At 43.9% G+C, this 19,141-nt stretch overlaps 1 protein-coding gene across 1 annotated transcript in view; it reads left to right on the top strand.

Moving 5' to 3' along the window:
* The window catches only part of GRK3 (G protein-coupled receptor kinase 3), a 128,144-nt gene that overhangs the window by 88,026 nt on the left and 20,977 nt on the right, over positions 1–19,141 (top strand). The window contains exons 10-13 of the mRNA XM_047762235.1: positions 3,987–4,065; positions 6,500–6,630; positions 9,434–9,528; positions 13,882–13,989. Coding sequence (XP_047618191.1) covers positions 3,987–4,065; positions 6,500–6,630; positions 9,434–9,528; positions 13,882–13,989 — 413 coding nt within the window. The remainder of the gene's footprint in view (positions 1–3,986; positions 4,066–6,499; positions 6,631–9,433; positions 9,529–13,881; positions 13,990–19,141) is intronic.

The raw sequence follows: 19,141 nt of genomic DNA on the forward strand, positions 1-19,141 counted from the left end.
ACTCGGGTGGCTTATGATTCTAGATCTGCAATTCACATCCCATCTTAATAACATAGTATCTTAACTGCACTTTGACCATTTGCTGTTTTCTTGGGGTTGTCCTTAGAAGGAACATACCCCATCATGTTTAGAAATCCCCCCTTTCTAGGATCTCTTAGTCCCCTGGATGGAGTGAGCAGAGTTGCTTTCTCAGGCTGGGAAAGATGTGGACTTTACTAAGTTCCTGGTCCACCCGCTCCTCTGCTCTCCAAATGAATTGCTCATCAGATCAGGAACTGGAGTATGTGGGGAACCCCGTAAAGGCAGTAGCATGACATTTGGAGCAGAATGAGCCATCTGCAGCCGACTGTGGCAAGGTCTGGTGAAACTCTAGTGGGGTTCCAAGAAGGAAGATCTCCTCCCCCGCAAGAACCGCGTAGCTTTTAACATAAAGTCTCGCACCTTTATTTTACCTATTTAAAGAAAAATAAGTCTTGAAATTAGTAAACATCAACACCATCTCAACAGAACTCCAAGGAAAACTAGGTAGCCACAAAATGAATCTTGTAGTTCGCTCTGGAATAATTTCCCCTAGAAGATTTGTGAAAATCGCATTCAAGTTTATGAATCTTGAATATATAGGAATGTGTTAAGTTTGTCAGTGTGCCCTGAATCTAGAGGTTAGAACAAGGTGAATTCTGTTTACAGATTATTCTGTTGAAATTTGAATATTTTCTGTGGAATTTAATAATTATTTCTGGTAGGAAAGCAGACATTGATATTTGATGCCATTATTCGAATCAGTTGAGCAGCGAGCATACACTGTATATTTATCTCCATGGACCTAGTACAAGATCTAGTGTGGCACCGATGGATTTTCATAAAGGAATGCATGCTGGTATCTAGCCCCCAGATCAAGTGAGAGAGTTATCAGTGTTCCAGAAGTCTCTTTGTGCCCCTTTCAGCTAATCACTCACCCCACACCCAAGCTAACTACTACCCAGATGTCTAGCACTGTAATTTAGCTTTGCCTTTGTTGGAACTTTACATACAATGTACTCTCTTTGTGTTTGGCTTCTCTCACTCCTTGTTGCTCTCAAGATGCACTGCATCGTTGCTCATAGCAACAGCACCTTCTATAGCTAAAGAGCAGGGGCCAGCGAGCCATGTGTGTGGCCCAGAGACCAAATCTGGCTTTTGTTCACAGCACATGGATTAAGAATGGTTTTTCCATTTTTAAAGGGTTGTCAAGAAAAGAAGCAAACAGAGACTGGATGGGGCCTGCAAAGCCTAAAATATCTACTCTCTATCTCTTTGCAGAAAAAGCTTGGTGACCCCTGCTCTCTAGTATTCCATTGTAGAAATGTGCCACAATTCATGTTTCAGTCCTAATATTGGTAGACATGGCGGTTATTTCCTGGCATGGGCTATTTTGAATAGTGCTGTGAGGACCATTGTCACAAGGTCCGTTGGTGCACATAAGTACAGATTGCTGTTACATAAATACCCTGAGGTGGAAATGCTGCTCATAGGGCTTGCAGGTGGTGGTCAGCTTTAGCAGATACCACCAAACATCTTGTGAAAGTGGTTGTACCATTGGACTTTCCCAGCCACCACGTTGGTAGTTCTAGTAACTCCTTTGCAACACTTGGTATTGTCTGTCTTTTTAATTTTAGCCATTCTTGTGGGTTTTAGTGATGATACATTATGCTTTTTAATTTACATTTTTTTGGGAATAACTAAGGTCTAGCATCTTTTTGTAGGCTTCCAGGCCATTTGATACTCCCTAATGTTAAGTGCCTACTCTATTATTATTATTGTTTTGTTACTATTCTATCGGGTTGTTTGCTTTTTTCTTTATTGATTGATGAAAGTTCTTTATATATTCTAGATATTATAGAATATATAAATATTATGTAATCTAATATTGTATATTCTATAATATATAGATATTGTATATTCTAGATGTAAGTACTTTGTGTATTTATGGATTATAAATATCTTCTCCCATTCTATGACTTGCCTTTTTACTCCCTTAATGATGTCTTCTGAAGAACAGAAGTTCTTAATTTTATTTTAGTCTAGCTCATCAGTACTTTTTTTTTTTTATCTTTTGTCTTTGTTGTTGTTGTTGTTGTTGTTGCTGCTATTTCTTGGGCCGCTCCCGCGGCATATGGAGGTTCCCAGGCTAGGGGTTGAATCGGAGCTGTAGCCACCGGCCTACGCCAGAGCCACAGCAACGCGGGATCCGAGCCGCGTCTGCAACCTACACCACAGCTCACGGCAACGCCGGATCGTGAACCCACTGAGCAAGGGCAGGGACTGAACCCGCAACCTCATGGTTCCTAGTTGGATTCGTTAACCACTGCGCCACGACAGGAGCTCCGTAGCTCATCAGTATTTTTATCACCAGTGCTTTTTGTGACCTATTTAAGAAAATCTTCAAAAAAAAAAAAAAAAAAAGGAGTTCCAGTCATGGCGCAGCAGAAATGAATCCAACTAAACCATGAGGTTGCGGGTTCAATCCCTGGCCTTGCTCAGGGGGTTAAGGATCCAGCGTTGCCATGAGCTGTGGTGTAGGTCACAGACATGGCTGGGATCCTGAGTTGCTGTGGCTCTGGTGTAGGCCAGCAGCTACAGCTCCGATTAGACCCCTAGCCTGGGAACCTCCACATGCCACGAGTGCAGCCCTAAAAAGACACACACACACACAAATCTTTACCTTAATATCCTGAAGATGTTCTCTTTGGTTTTCTTCTAGAAGCTTTCTTGCTTGACTGTTAGATCTGTATCCACCTGTAGTTGATGTTAGTGTGTGGTGTGAGGTAGGGGTGAATGCTCACATTTTATCCTACAGATGGCTTCTTTCCCTGGCATCATTGATTGGAAAGGTCATGCTTTTTCTTCACCCTGCTGTGTCTCTTAATTACAAATCAGTTACCATTTACATATGGGTCTACTTCAGAATTCTCTGTTCTCTTCTACCAGTCTATTTGTCTGTCCTTGGGCTAGTTTCACACTGAATTACTGTTGCTTTATCATAATTCTCGATAACTAGCACAATGAGTTTTCCAGCTTTATTTTTCTTCAAGAGTATCTGAACTTTTCTTGGCCATTTACATTTCCACATAAATGTTGGGATCAGTTCATCAATTTTCATTTTAATTAAGAGTACATGAAATCTATAGATTAATTTGGGGGAAAATTGACATCTTTACAATTGGGTTATGCGATCCTCAACCCTGGTGTATTTTTCCACTTTCAAAAGCTAATTTAATTCCATTTTCATTCTCAGGGTTTCAAGACAGTAATACAGATAACATTTTCCTCCGTGGTATGGTTCTTCCAACTTGAGAATCAGAGATTGAAATGGATATTTGAGTAGCCAGAACCGAAATGTAGACCAACAAATAGACTAGCAAGCAGCATTATTTTATGTGTCGAGTCTTAGTCTTTTTTTTTTTGTCTTTTTGTCTTTTTGCTATTTCTTTGGCCGCTCCCGCGGCATATGGAGGTTCCCAGGCTAGGGGTTGAATCGGAGCTGTAGCCACCGGCCTACGCCACAGCCACAGCAACTCGGGATCTGAGCCGTGTCTGAGACCCACACCACAGCTCACGGCAATGCCGGATCCTCAACCCATTGAGCAAGGCCAGGGATCGAACCCGCAACCTCATGGTTCCTAGTCGGATTCGTTAACCACTGCGCCACGACGGGAACTCCGAGTCTTAGTCTTTTGAAGAAGATAAAGGCAGAAGAGTCATGATTGCATCAGAGTGACAGGATCTTTGAGTTCATCTGCTCCAGTTAGCAATATTGTGTCTGCATGAATTTTATCATGGAACCAGACCCACTTCACTGTGTCTGTTAAAGCTACCACGTAGGGGTCTGTGTTTCATGCACAGGGCAATAGGATGGATTGAAAAAAAAATGTGTAGATGGTGTTTGGTAGTAGATATGTTTTCCAGAACAGCTTTTGCTTTTCTTATGTATTTTTTTTTAACTCTAGGATTGTCCTTTCATTGTCTGTATGACTTATGCCTTCCATACTCCAGATAAACTCTGCTTCATCTTGGATCTGATGAATGGTAAGGAATACTTGGCATGTCTGAATGCACTGAAACTGTGCCATAATGTTCGGTCTTAGCATGCACTGCTCCAGACAGACTGGCCATTTGGGTTTTTCAGATAATTAGATTCCCCATGAAGTTTAAGGAAACCTTTTACTCTTCAATCAGCAGGTAAAATTCATTTAAAAACATTGACTGGCATTTTCCTCTGGCCCTCCCAGTCTCTCCTCAGGAAGTAGCATTTTCTAGAAAAGATTTTCATGAAATACTTAAAACACAGTGAAACTTGATTTTCTAGACTGCAGCTGGCCTGGACTTTTAGTCAGCTTGTTTCTGGCCCTCAGCTTTAGGAATGAAAGGTATATAGGCCAAAGGTAGAAATGTATTTAAAAACTACTTGCAGGATTTCCCATGTGGCTCAGTGGTTAACAAATCTGACTAGCATCCATGAGGACACAGGTTCAATCCCAGGCCTCTCTCAGTGGGTTAAGGATCCAGCACTGCCGTGAGCTGTGGTGTAGGCCGGCAGCTACAGCTCCGATTTGACCCCTAGACTGGGAACTTCCATGTGCCACAGGTGTAGCCCTTAAAAGCAAAAAAACCCCAAACAACAACAACAACAAAACACTTTGAAGGACCAACTTTTGGCCAGTACAGATTTTAGCCTAATCTTCTGTACCTTTAGCCCTGATCCACTGTACATGGATCTTTTAAACTGTGAATGATGACCCAAAGAATACAAAAAGAGTTTTGGCTAGAAAGCAGTTTCTATAAAGTGACATGTATATATTGAAAGCATTTTTAGTAAAAAGAACAGAAATGAAAAGGCTTACAGTTCAACGAATGCAATACCTTTTTGGAAGTTCACTTGAAATTTTAATAATACGGTTTGAGTGTTTGAATTAAAATCAGATTTATCCAGGAGGTTCCCCTTATGGCTCAGTGGTAACAAACCTGACTAGCATCCATGAGGACATGGGTTCCATCCCTGGCCTCGATCAGTGGGTTAAGGATCCATTGTTGCCGTGGGCTGTGGTGTGGGCTGCAGACACAGCTCAGATCTGGTGTTGCTATGGCTATATTATAAACCGGTGGCTACAGTTCCAATTGGACCCTTAGCCTGGGAACTTCCATATGCCATGAGTGCAGCCCTTAAAAAGACAAAAAAAAAAAATGAAAAACAAACAAAAAAAACCCAAAAAACAGCGTGTAGGAATTTCACAGACACAACAATGAGCAGAAGAAGCCACATGCAGCAGCATATACCCTGCATGGCTCTATTTCTGTGACTTTCATAGCTGGCAAAACTAATTGATGGTGGGAGAAATTGAAATAGCATCCTCTTGGTCTAATCAGGGGCTGTGAACCAACAGACTGCCTGGGACAGACATGCAGAAGCCTTCAGCAGTTGGAGATCTTTTATATTTCGACTGATAGAGCCTATACAGGAATATGTTTGTGTGAACAGGAAGATACTTCTCAAATCAAGGGCAGTGAAGTTGGACACACATGAACCTTTGTAGATCAATGGAGGCTCTTCCTTTGTAGTTTATGAGAACATTACCCTGTTGCTGGCATTTTCTGTCTCTGTAACTTGAGGTCATGTGATGATTTACTTTTTCCAACATTTTGTTGTGAAAAATTTCAAAACTATGGAAAGAATTTTACCAGGGACACTCAAAACCCCATCACCTGGGTTTTATCAATTAAACTTTTGCTTATTTGCTTTATCAACTATCTACCAACATTGTCAATGTGTTTGTTTTGTTTCCTTATTTGTTGTCCACAGAGCGACTTGCTAAGCCGTGTACTGGGTCGCGATGTGGGTCGACTCAGTTATGAGACAGGACTCCAGTAATCAAAGCAGATTCGCTGATCCTCCCCACCCTCTGTGATGGTGTGTCTGGGAGCTGTGAAACTGATCAGAGGACGGTGGCTTTGTTTTATATTGTTCCAGCCATTGTTGCATCTAAGGCTTCCCAATGTTTGAGTTTTCCCTGTAATTTTTATGTTTTTAATTTATTTTTTATTTTTTTTGCTTTTTAGGGCCACACTTGCAGCATATGGAAATTCCCAGGTTAGGGGTCCAATCAGAGCTGCAGGTGCCGCCCTACGCCACAGCCACAACAATGCAGGATCTGAGCCGCAACTGTCACCTACACTACAGGTCACGGCAATGCCAGATTCTTAACCCACTGATCGAGGCCAGGGATTGAACCTGTAACCTCATGGTTCCTAGTTGGATTTGTTTCCACTGCGCCACAATGGGAACTCCTTCTGTGTAATTTTAAAAGTGTTTTGTCAAATTACAGAAAACAATTAGATAAATAGACAAACCAGTAGCATAGTTTACCTTTATCGACTGTATCCTAGCTTTATTGACTAGCCTAACAGTAATTTTTCTTCCCTTTAAATTAACACACTGGATTAAATTCCACATCTCTGACTCCAGGGGGCGATTTGCACTATCACCTTTCACAGCACGGGGTGTTTTCTGAGAAGGAGATGCGGTTTTACGCCACCGAAATCATCCTGGGGCTAGAGCACATGCATAATCGGTTTGTCGTTTACAGAGACTTGAAGGTAAGGCTGTTTGACAGACTCTGTAGCTGGGACCTGTGCAGGAGATGTTACGTTGTGGTCACGTCCATCTCAGCCCTGATAAAGTCATCACCTGTGTGATGTCTGTCTCCTTCAGACTCTAAACTCTCAGAATCAAGTCCATCCTACTGGTCTCCATCACCTCTGCACCTGGTGCAGCACATATACCAACTCAGAAATTTTTGTTGCTTAAATCATGAAAAGAAAGGGAAGGGTTTTTTTGGGTGTCACCTATTTTATAATTGATTGTAATTCCATTAATGTTCACTGAGCAATTGGTTTGACCCTGGTGCTGTGTGTAAGCAGGAGATGTACCAAGGTGAACAGGCAGAGAACAGACATCTCATGGGACGTATCTGCTGGTGAACCAACACGTAGAATGACTGAATCATAACTCATCTGAGGCAGGGCGGACCAGCTGGGGTGGAGTGGCTGACAGCTGTAGAATTTTCCCCAAAGACCACTCTTGGAGCCTCAGATTGTTTTGAGACTGCCTTAAAAAAAAAATCACTAACAGATTTTTAGATCCCTGTCTGCCATGCCTGGGCTTTTTCATTATGGTTCTCTTTAAAATCTTACTGGATTCTTTACAAATGAAATAGGTACGTTCTGAGTTTTTCCATTCCAGACATGATGCTTGGTCCTGGGTTTTGCATTAAGGAGGGAGCTGGGAGTTTGCTCAGTACATCTGTGGGGATATTCATCTAGCCAGCAGTATGAAGATGGGGATAGAGAGGAAAAGAGACCTGATAAATTATAGAAATTATCATGTAGAAATATAAAGGTATAAATAATGGTAAGAAGAAAAATCATAAGTATAGTAACTTCCCAAGATGAGAAGACTCCAGGAGAGTGTATTTGTCTCCTCTCTCAGATTCCTTCTTAAATTGAACCCAAGTTAACCAACTGAAGTGTACAGATGATGTTCCTTTCTCTAAGGAGCTTGTGTTTTGTTATGTTTAATTCTCTCTCTCTCTCTTTTTTTAGGGCTACACCCAAGGCATGTGGAGGTTCCCAGGCTAAGGGTCAAGTCAGAGCTGCAGCTGCCAGCCTACACCACAGCCACAGCAATGCCAGATCCAAGCCTAGTCTTCGACCAATACCACAGCTCACAACAATGCTGGATCTTTAATCTACTGAGCGAGGCCAACCCACATCCTCATGGATACTAGTTGGGTTCGTTACCCCTGAGTCACAACGGGAACTCCTGTTTAATTTTTTTTTCGTGTTTTTTTTTACCGTCACATGCAGCAGCTTGATGTAGGATCTCAGTTCCCAAATCAGGGACTGAACCTCGGCTGCAGCAGTAGAAGTGCTGAATCCTAACCACTAGACCACCAGGGAGCTCCCAGAGCTGATTTGTTTTGAATAGCTTCTTAAGGTTGCCTTCTGAGAATCTAAAATGTCTTTGTCTGAGAATCACAAGTCTTTGTAACTCTTTGTTGTTGTTGTTGTTGTTGTTGCTATTTCTTGGGCCGCTCCCGCGGCATATGGAGGTTCCCAGGCTAGGGGTTGAATCGGAGCTGTAGCCACTGGCCTACGCCAGAGCCACAGCAACGCGGGATCTGAGCCGCGTCTGCAACCTACACCCCAGCTCACGGCAACGCCGGATTGTTAACCCACTGAGCAAGGGCAGGGACCGAACCCGCAACCTCATGGTTCCTAGTCGGATTCGTTAACCACTGCGCCACGACGGGAACTCCCTTTGTAACTTTTAAAGCTCTCTGCACGTTTAAAGAATTACTCCCTTAGCCTTCGTATGAGCACAAAGAAGGGAAAAAAATGTGTTTTCATCAAATTAGAAATAATTAGACACTGGTTGGCATATGACATTTTATTTCCTCATACGAATTTTACAGAAGAATAAAATACATGCTAAAGGTCCATGAAACACTATTGTAATATATTTCAATTTAAATCTATAACCGGTTTCTAATCATCTTGATGCAGTATTTTTGTTTTCTAAGCTATTTAGTAGGCAATGGTATTATCTAATTTCTATTCAAACTTAATTCTAGTCACTCATGATTATTCATGCTTCAAGTTTATAATGGCATGCTATTATTTTTATTTCAAGCAAAACAATAGTTGATCTCCAGCAGAAAAATATCAAGATGACTATAATTCAATGTATATTAGGGAGAAGAGCTTTGTTTTCCGTGATTAGGCTGACCAAATCTAATCTGAATGGATACATTTCATCAGAGTTGTGGTCAAAATCATATTTGGGGCCCTCTGTTGATGATGTCCTAATAAACAGAAATGACATTTATCGGGATTAGTGTGGCCCCATGGAATAGTTTGATTTCTTAGGTCACTTGTTTGTAGATCCTTACAAGGATGTTTTCTCTGCTGTGTTTCATGGCTTCATTCTCCAAAGTGCTAAGGGGGTCACAGAGGCCAAGGGGCCGGTGGGCTCCCTCCCTTTGTGGAAAGACTGCCTGTTCCGGCTGGATGGCCCTTTTTGCCATAAAAAAAGGAAATACTTGAACCCTAATGAACAGTGGTCATCACCCTCCCATGTTACCCACCCTGTGTTTCATTGTCAAATGAGTAGAATCCTTCCCGTCTGTCATTCCTGCTTTCCCGCCGTGACACTAACATGAGACACATCATTGTCAGTGTCATGCGCTACTTGGGTATGATAACATAATTAATGCTAGAATTCGAGTTTAGGGATGAGCTATGATAAAAATAATAGACATCAAGTGCCCATAGCTTTAGAAGTTCAAAACTGCCAGGATACCTTGGGGATTCTTGAAGATGGTTTTCTCTTTTGTTTCAGCCGGCAAATATCCTCTTGGATGAGCACGGACACGTTAGGATATCAGACCTTGGTCTTGCCTGTGATTTTTCTAAAAAGAAGCCGCATGCGAGCGTGTGAGTAGAACATGGACCCTGTTCACTGTCATTTCCCATCGTGACCCGTTTACTCAGTAAAGAGATGTGGTCAAATGACGTGGTCATTTGTTCCTCCAGTTTTTCTCACCAGCAGTAATTTTCATTATGTGGCAGTGCCAGGCCAGGGGAAAGTCCCCTCAGCCAGGCTGTGAGGAAGGAGACAAGGGTGGTTGTGGGAACACTCAGGGACCCACGATATAGCCACCCAGGGGCAGGGTGGTCTCAGGGAAAGATAGGGGCCTCAGCCTCAGGCCAGAGTCCATGCTGGCAGTGGGAGCCTCAGGCTGTCAGTGCACCTGCTTGACCCTCAGCCTCTTTGTCTGTAAGATAGAGGTCATGACAAACCCCTGAAAGCTTGTGTGCCAAAGAAGGTGCACAGGCAGCTGCATAGAACTCTCCAAGAAGGCCTGCAGGTCAAGTTTTTCTTTCCATCTACTTTTTCTTCTTTTTCAAGACAGCTTTTTTTTTTTCTCTGAAAGAAATTAAGAAGTTCTTTTAATGAAAAAAAAAAGTCATCTCCTTGCAGTTCAAGCTTTTAACGCAGGTCATGTTGTTAGATTTGAATGTTACCTCTGTTCTTTAAACAACCATGCAGAGAAAGCTCCCTGGTGCCATGGCCTTTGGCCACACCATCCCCTCAGTGGGCCCTCAGCTGCTCCCAGTGTGGCCGTGCTTGCTCCATGCCTTTTGACACTAATTCCCGAATCTGGGTTGTTAAACTGACATCAGGAGGATGAAGTGGCTGTCCTGGGTCACAGCAGAAGCAGAACGGAATACGTACTGGTTTTCATTCCCATCTCTCTGGTATCAGTGTATTTGCGTGAAAGTATGGCCAAGTTTGCAGTTTGTGGAAAAACATGACTTTTGCTTATTTTCTTTTTCAATATATCAGTCTTAGCAATGAATCTTTTAAAATTACATTTTATTGTGTATCTTGAGCTAACATTCATCCCTGTGTTGAATAGTCTTGAAGTAACTCCCAAGAGTCTCATTTCATGCATCCATGCAGAAAATAAACGATACATCCTTTTTTTTCTTTTTTCTTTTTTTTTGGGTGGGACTAGAAATAAAGTGGTTCTAAAACTGCAGTACTTTATGACGGGCTGCGTTAAATTAGAATTGCCATTTAAAGCTCTGATCAGATGTTAATGGCAAACAAGCAGCATTTCTGTAAACACGGTTCTATGTGCAGAATCTGGGATAGGGTGATAAAAGCTTTAGCTTTTTGCCAGCACTTGACAATTATGAGGCCAGAACCTGTGGTTCTATCAGCTTCTCCCAGGGAGTTCATCAGACATTTTTAAGAGAGTCATTTGAATTTTTAATGCCACAGCTATTTGGTATGCTAATGTCTTCAATTTAGTGTAGTCACAACTCACTATGAATCCAAGAGCTCCTAAAAGTTAATCTCGGAAGGAATTAACTTTCAGATGGGGGGTTGCTTATATCCTTATAGGGCCTCATCCTCTTCCAAATGCAATTCACACATCAGCTCTGAAGGGTGGGCTTTGGTCCGTATCTGAATAGGTCTGTAAAGGGAGAGGATTGGGAGGTTTGGTTTCCATGTTTAAACAGTGATCTCTAAGCCACTACTTGAAAAAAATAAATGCACAATGAATTACTATGTTTTTAAGCAGAGGAGGTATGTTATAGCTGAGAACAAAGGCTCTCAAGTCAGCAGATGTGGGTTTGAATCCTGCTTCCTCATGGCGTCAGCCTTATTTTTCTCCTCTGCAAAGAGGAGGTAACAGTGCAGTTTACTTTCCGTGGCAGTTGTGAGGGTGAAGTCAACTCCTTCAAGTACCAAGTATTTACTTAACCCTGCTGTGTGCCAGGGCATAGCTCTGCAGGGGGGACCAAGCCAGAAGGGCTCCCTAACTTCCTGGAACCAGCAGCCTCAGCACCCGCACCATTAGTTGGTTGAATGTTGACGTCCCAGGCATGCATGGCTGGCTGCTCTTAATATGCTGTTATCTTCACAAAAGCCCCCATAGTCCATGGGTATAATTACCTACTTTTTACAGGATGGACACTGAAGTTCAGAGAAACTTCTGTAAATAAGTAACTTGAACCAAGTCACATGCCAGGCACATCATGGGGCCAGAATTAAAATCCAGCCTGCCCATCTCCAAAGCTTGATCCCTTATGATATGTCCAAATTCCCCAGGCTTTGAGATGATTGACTTGACACTAGATTGAAGATTTGTGGCCAGGATTTTACCCTAGACTGGGTTTCTCCCGTCTTTGCAAAGCTTTAGGTGTGATCCGAGCACTTTGTCTAGCGCTGTTCATCTGCAAAGTGGTGTTGTGGTTGGTTCCCAATCTAGGCTTAGACTCAGTCCGTTTAATGATGGAATCAAATTATTCATATAAACTGAGGTTAACCATGGAACAGCCACGACACGACAAAGAAAAACTTTGATTTTGGAACTGAGCAGATTGTCAGTGACTAATTGAGTACCAGCTTATTTTCTCCAAGAACACAAAGCTCTATCTCCTGTCACAGTGTCTTCAAAGGTTCGAGTGTTCTTTCAGAGTAAATAGCACAGATCCTCAGTGGGAAGCATCAGGAAGCACTAGGAGCTGCTGTGTAGAGAAGCAGGAAACCTGCAGCAGCAGGCAGTCCAAGGATCTGCTCTGTGCCCTGATCATCTGCTGAGAGATATGATCTGTGTTAACCCTGCTTTTTTATTTTTCTTGCTTTTTAGGACCGCACCTGCAGCACACGGAGGCTCCCAAGCTAGGGGTCCAATCTGAGCTGTAGCTGCCAGCCTACACCACAGCTCATGGCAACATTGGATCCTTAACCCACTGATCGACGCCTGTGTCATGGATACTAGTCTGGTTCATAGCCCACTGAGGGACAATGGGAACTCCTAACTCCATGTATTTATCCTTGTGGAGATCTTCCCATCTCAGGACTGGGTTTTGATCCCAGGAATCTCAGGTTAAAAAGGTCACCACAAAGGTTTTCCCAGCACCACTGAAATGAAACCTTCCCAGAAAATGGCTGGAGTGCCCCTTATGGAAATCTCTGGCATTCTCACAATGTGGCTTGCTGACCTCACATTGTCAAACTCTGGATTCTGGATGGTGGAGCTTTTCCAAATGATGAACCAATACTCATTTTCACTGTTTGAGAAAAGATAGAACTCTGAGGCAGAGCAGGTACCGGGCCCAGGATCGCTCTTCTTGAGCAGATTCTCACTGTTTCTGAGCATAAGCAGGTTAAAAATGATTGTAATAACGTAAGAATAGAGCATAAGGTCCCTAAGATGGACTCAATTCTTTTTAAGAGCCAGCACTGTCCTAAGCCCATTACTCCATGTCCTCATAGCAGCAGCTGATATTTTATCACCCGTTCTCTCAGTGAAGAAAATCAATGAGGAATGGGAACGAGGTACAGGTAATGGCTTTTCCTGGGCCCTTTCAGCCTACATCTTTGAAAGTTCCCCATGAGCCTTCTCTTGCTCCTAGAACAGTGCGCACTGAGGTCTTTAAGGAGGGGTGTGGAGTCACAGACCGACCGGGAACGGGTTTGAGTTGCAGATAGTACATATTCTTCATACATGGTTGTCCTCCCAAGTGCTTTTTCTCAGCTTCCTGAAAATCGCCTTCCCATATGCTTAGCAGACTCCTTTGACCTGTCAGCCGCTCTTCAAGCCTGACACATGATCTCTCCCCCTATCTGTTGCCTTGTACCCCCAGTCCTCCCCTACTCCCTCGGGGGCTGTCACTGACTGTGCATGGTTGGGGGTTGCGAGCCCTGGTCCTCAGCACTGGCATGCCTGTCCCCATTCCCTCCAGGGCCCTAATACTGCCCTGTGGTGGTCACCTGTTCATCCCCCCTGCCCTACCTCCCCCAGCCCTATCCCTCTCACAGGAGCTGGGCTAGAGACCGCCGGCTAGAGATCTTTGGCTCTTCCTAGCTGTAGTGGGGAAGGACTAACAAGGTTAAGATTTCCCCTCTGGGACAGAATAACCATTCTTCACATTCATTTCACATGGTAATTTATTTCTATCCATTCCTATCCTAATGAAGACAGAAAAGGTCAATTTCCCATTGGGTCTTTGCCGAATCACACTTCGTGGAATCGTGTGTGGTGGAAGCACATGCGGTAGAATCATGTGTGGTAAAGTCACGCATGGTGGAAGTGCGTGTGATAGAATCACGCTTGGTGGAATCATGAGGGGTGGAAGCCCCGTTGTCCCCTCTCTCTTTTTTGTAGTTGATGCTGTTTGATGAATGGCACGTGGGCCTCTCGATGAGCGGGCAATCTTCTATAAGCTGGGCATGCGCTGATAACTGCTCGTACCCCCTCTTCTCCCTAGGGGCACCCACGGGTACATGGCTCCTGAGGTTCTGCAGAAGGGGACCGCCTATGACAGCAGTGCCGACTGGTTCTCCCTGGGCTGTATGCTATTCAAGCTTCTGAGAGGGTGAGTGAAGTGCCTCCTCTTAGTATCGTCAGCATGGCAGGCGCTTGGATCAAAACCCAGAACTTTACATATTGTCAGGCTCTAATACTGTTTCAGATCACACAGCAATCTTTGAGCCACACACTGATCCAGGCAGTGCCTGTGGCTCTTTCTGCCCATAAAAGTGAGAGTTTCTTTTCCATCAGCTTTTTTTGTTCCATACCAGGAAGGAATTCCGATGTGATTGGACCTAAAATAAGCCTGCATTGATATGTTCCCATTAACAAGCCTTATTTTGGGAATATGTATTATTATTATTTTTTGTCATACTTGCAGCATGCAGAAGTTCCCAGGCCAGGAATTGAACCCGAACCACAACAGTGATAACACCAAATCCTTAACTGCTAGGCTACCAGAGAGCTCCCATTAAGTGTTATTTTTAAATGTAGATAATCCAAGAAGTTAGGAGAATTTTTTCCCTAGAAATTATTTACTCAGGATTGTGAGCTTAAAGCACTTTTTACACAAAAAGATGAAAACCCAGAGTGAACCTGTTTTAAAAGTGTGCATTTGTTTGTAAACATGCTGAAATGTGTGGGGTTTTTCTTTTTTCTTTTTTTATGACTGCAGCTGCAGCATATGGAAGTTCCTGGGCCAGGGATTGAACCTGCACCTCCACAGCAACCCGAGCCGCTGCAGCTGAATTCTTAACCCATTGCACCACAGCAGGGACTCCCGAAATATGTGCTTTTTTAAAAAATACAAAAACGAAATTGTGTAATTCTGAGTTTTTAATTTGTGTTATACTTGACCCTTAGTTCTAAACCACTAGAGATGATGAAATTCATTGGAAAGATGATGGAATGAAAGCACTCTCAAAATAAGTTCTCATGTTGAACAGTTTTAAATTATGCTACTATTTCCATTAATTGCCAAGAGTCTTTAGCCAGCTGTAATAGAGAGCTTAAGTGTTTAAGATACATTTTTGATTATTCTCTATTCACAGAGGTACAGAAAGCACTTTACATTAAAAGTTCCTAGTCAGGGTGTTCCTGCTGTCGTACAATGGGATCATTGGCATCTCTGCAGCACCAGGATGCAGGTTTGATGCCTGGCCCGGCACAGTGGGTTAAAAGACCTGGCATTGCCACAGCTGTGGCATGGGTTGCAATTGCAGCTCAGATCTGATCCTTGGCCCAGGAATGCCATATGCTGCAGGGCGGGCAAAAAAAGAGAAAAAAAAATTTCCTAGTCAGAATTTTCCCTCTGTCATTTCTCCTTTGAATATACAAGCCTGGTAGTTTGCTAAACTTTTCTCATTTCCCTGGGAAGGCCCCACAGAGCATCACTGCATCTTCTTATTATATTTAGCACATTCTGAAAAGAGGCTGGCTTCTCTGTCTTCCCTGCAAACCAGGTTCCAAGCACCCTGGCTGCTTCCCCAGGACTCAGATAATCTAGTTGTTCTCTGCTCACCACATTCACTTGGGAACTAAAATCGTATTACTGCTTAGAGAGTCAGGTCCTGTTGCTCCTCAATTGAATTATCGTATCTGTGGAGCCTGGATGGCCTTAATTCTTGTCATCAGACTAGCTGACCTCATTAGAGAGTTTCTGCAAAGCAAACCAGAGAAAACCACTTCCCACCTTGAGACGTGTCTCCAGCTGGCAGGAGTCTCTGCGTGCACAGTGAGTGCATCCAGACACGCCGTCCTGGTTCGGGTCTCCGCTGGAGGTGGGGTTGGAGATTAGAAATCATACTTGAGGAATTGTAAGATCTTTAAAAAACAAAAACAAAGCCCTGCCGTAGCAAAACCATTGAATGCATTACCTCGAGGCTCAAAAGTCAGTAGTAAAATGTAGCAGGGAGGCCTGCAAGGCCTTGCATTTAGGGCTTTATTGATTTGTGTTTAATATTATCATTCTGTTTATAATAATGTCCATGTGTATAGACTGGGGGCCATGTAGCAGATAACACTAGTTTTAGAAGATCTGGTTTAATCATTAACTCTATGCCAGCAGTGTGATTTGTGGCTAATGAGGTGAATTCAGTCATATTTGGTCATGATTCAAGTTTGGAGTACTGCACTAGAGGTTAATTCCTTTTTTGTTGTTGTTGTCTTTTTAGGGCTGCACCTGTGGCATATGGAGGTTCCCAGGCTAGGGGTCGAATTGGAGCTGAAGCCACTGCCTTATGCCACAGCCACAGCAATGCCAGATCCTTAACCCACTGAGCGAGGCCAGGGATCAAACCTGCACCCTCTTGGATGCTAGTCAGATTCATTTGCGCTGAGCCATGATGGGAACTCCAGAGATTAATTCCTTTGTGACGGCCTTGATTGGGCTTGGTTGAAGTCCTCCATTGGATGTGATCTCTGTTGAGAGGAGTCTTGGCTGACAGGAAGACATCCAGAGGATGGTCGTGAGGATGGATGGAATAAGAATGTTGACAGGGCTAGAAGTCGTGGCTCATATGGACAGATAGGTTTAAGGAACGGGTACCATGCTTCAGGCAGCCATAACCTTGGCTCCAGCTGTTAGAAGGCCCATCCTATTGAAGGAGTCATGTTCACCTGGTTAGCTCCAGACAGCCGGCATTTGCAGGAAGGAAAAGACTTCAGTTTCATGCGAGAATGAATGTCTCTTCAGTGTTTGAGCTGCCCCAGGAAGGCTTGTTCTGCCTCCCAGATAACCAGCTCCCTGTCACTACCTGGTGACCATCTCTGAAGCCTAAAGTGGAAAGAATCCTCCCAGTGCCTAACACACGGGGCTAGATGAATCTTCCCCATTGAGACATATGATCTTCTGCCCTTCTTTCTAATACTTGTTCAGAAGCCAGTCCCAGGAGTGGCGTAAGCACTAAACCAAAGAGCAGGGAAATCTTTTTTGTCAAGTCACTTAAATACAATTTGGTGAGCATTGATTGAGTACCTACCGTATGCAAGAGATTGCTCGATGCTCTGGGGGAAGGAAGGGAGAAAGGGAGGGAGGAAGCCACACACAGTCCTGGAGAGCAGCTGGATACACACACAGGGTCATGAACAGGGAGGGTTGTGCCGACTTGCAGTCCCAGTGCACCAGCAAGCTGGAATCACCAGCCCTAACTTGCGAGCATAGCGCCGAATTCATGTCGGAGTTGGTATGTGCTGTATTCTCTCAGCCAGGCTGGCAAGACAAAGACCTGGAGCAGGAATAAATTTCGGGGAGGGGACAACATGGAACAGGAGGTCTTTCCCCATCAGTGACCTGTGAGCAGGTGGCAGCTCTCTGTCAGACGGGGTGGGTGTGCAGAGAGAGAAGTGGAGAACATTGGGCCAGGGCCAGGGAGGCCCTTGAATTCCATCTGTGCGGGTGGGGGCTTTGTTCTTAAGACCCAGTGACACAAGGCTTTTAAGCAAAGGAAGGCAGCACTCTTTTAAGCGAAGGTTGGGTTGCTCCTCAGTAACAATGTGCTGGCTGGTGGGAGGTGTGTGTTAAGAACCCAGGCACAGGCTTGAGGTAGCGCTGTGGGACTGGGACCAGAAAGGCGACACATGACTTAACAGGATCATACTTAACGTCTGTGAGGCTACAGTTTTTAAAATTTTTTTAATTTTTAATTTTTTTTTGTTTTTTGGTTTTTGGTTTTTTTGATGGATGCTTAAATATGGAAGGAAAGGAGTTTAAATTCAAGGTGATGGGGAGGATGGTGCTATCATTCCAAAATATCAATGGGTGTAAAATGTCAGTGATCATATTAAACTGTTTATTGGGGGCCCTTCAGAAGTAAAACACCCTGGTGAGTCCTGCAGGTGATGGAGCCTTCATCACCTCAGTTTATTGGGGTGGGGTGGGGTGGTTAAGAAGGTTACACGTGGGGAAACTTGGAAAATATGTATAGAAGCATCCTGTTTAGTTCTCTTGTGCCATATAGAAGGGGGCCCTAAGCTGCTGTCTTTTTTGGGGCATAAGGGGCCTAAGAAACTGAAAAAAGTATCTAAGGAAGGGTTCCCGTGAAGGAAAGCATTGCCTGTGGGGCCCATTGGGCATGAGCTGGGTTGGGAGGTGGGGCAGCCTGTCCCCTCAGTATCCTGGTGCTGTCCTAGGGCAGCTGTGGTGTCAGTCCATGTGAAATGAACCGGACCCTGTGCCAGCCACTCCCCAACACTGGTCCTCAACCCCAGAGTTCTTGGCAATGCCTGGAGACATTTTTGGTTGTCACAACTTGGGGATGGACTACTTCTGGCATCTAGTGGATCGAGGCTGAGGATGCTGCCCCACACCATACAGAGCATGGGACCGCCGCTGCTGCCCCAGCAAAGCATCCCCCAGCTGAGGATGAGAAACACCGCTCTTCCCCTCCTACCCACGTCTGCTCAGAGAGGTGACCACTGGTCACCAAGGGTCTTTTTTACGTCTCTTTTCTGTGATTGAACACTCCTTGCACTGACCCCTAGCTTCTGCTGAAACACTTCTCTGCACCCCTAGTTTTGTCATGACACCCTGGAAGAATACTGCGGGTCCAAGAGACGGGAATCTGAATGTGAGGAAGCTGTCAAGGTCTAAGAACATGTTTGCATCCCTAGGCTTATGATGGACCGAGCCACTCAGGGCTGCGTGTAGGGTGAGGTCACTTCCACTTCCAGCTGACCATCAGGTACCCAGAGCCTCTGTGCACAAAGAGGAGTCCATGTGGCAGATGTACAGAGCTGCTGTCCTGATTCTCTATCTAGATTTCAGATAGCCGTTAAAAGAAAGAATTGATATGACGGTAGCCTTAATCTTAAACTTGCCACCATTGATTGTCAGACATGAGGAGAGAGCCTGGGTCGTGGTCTGAGGAGAGCTGAGCTCTGCCTGAGGTTATTGAGTTTGTTCCCATAGGGAAAAAAGGAATGTTTATAAATATTTTGGCAGCAGTTGGCTCAGATTCAAAACTCACATTTGATGTAACATGCAATTATTTTTGGTATTCTAAAATTAATTTTTGATGTTAAGAATTTTTAAGCATGCTATTTATAAATGGATTATTTTTTAATTCATTGTTTCACTGCGAATATGATGCATCGTGTGTGTGTGTGTGTGTGTGTGTGTGTGTGTTTCCCCATCATTTATCATGTCTTGAACCATTTCCCAACTCTTTGGGGGGAAATTTGCAGCTCTCTCACTCTCTCTGTAATTCAAAAGCCACATC

Source organism: Phacochoerus africanus, chromosome 15, assembly GCF_016906955.1.
Source record: "Phacochoerus africanus isolate WHEZ1 chromosome 15, ROS_Pafr_v1, whole genome shotgun sequence".
Lineage (NCBI taxonomy): Eukaryota > Metazoa > Chordata > Mammalia > Artiodactyla > Suidae > Phacochoerus > Phacochoerus africanus.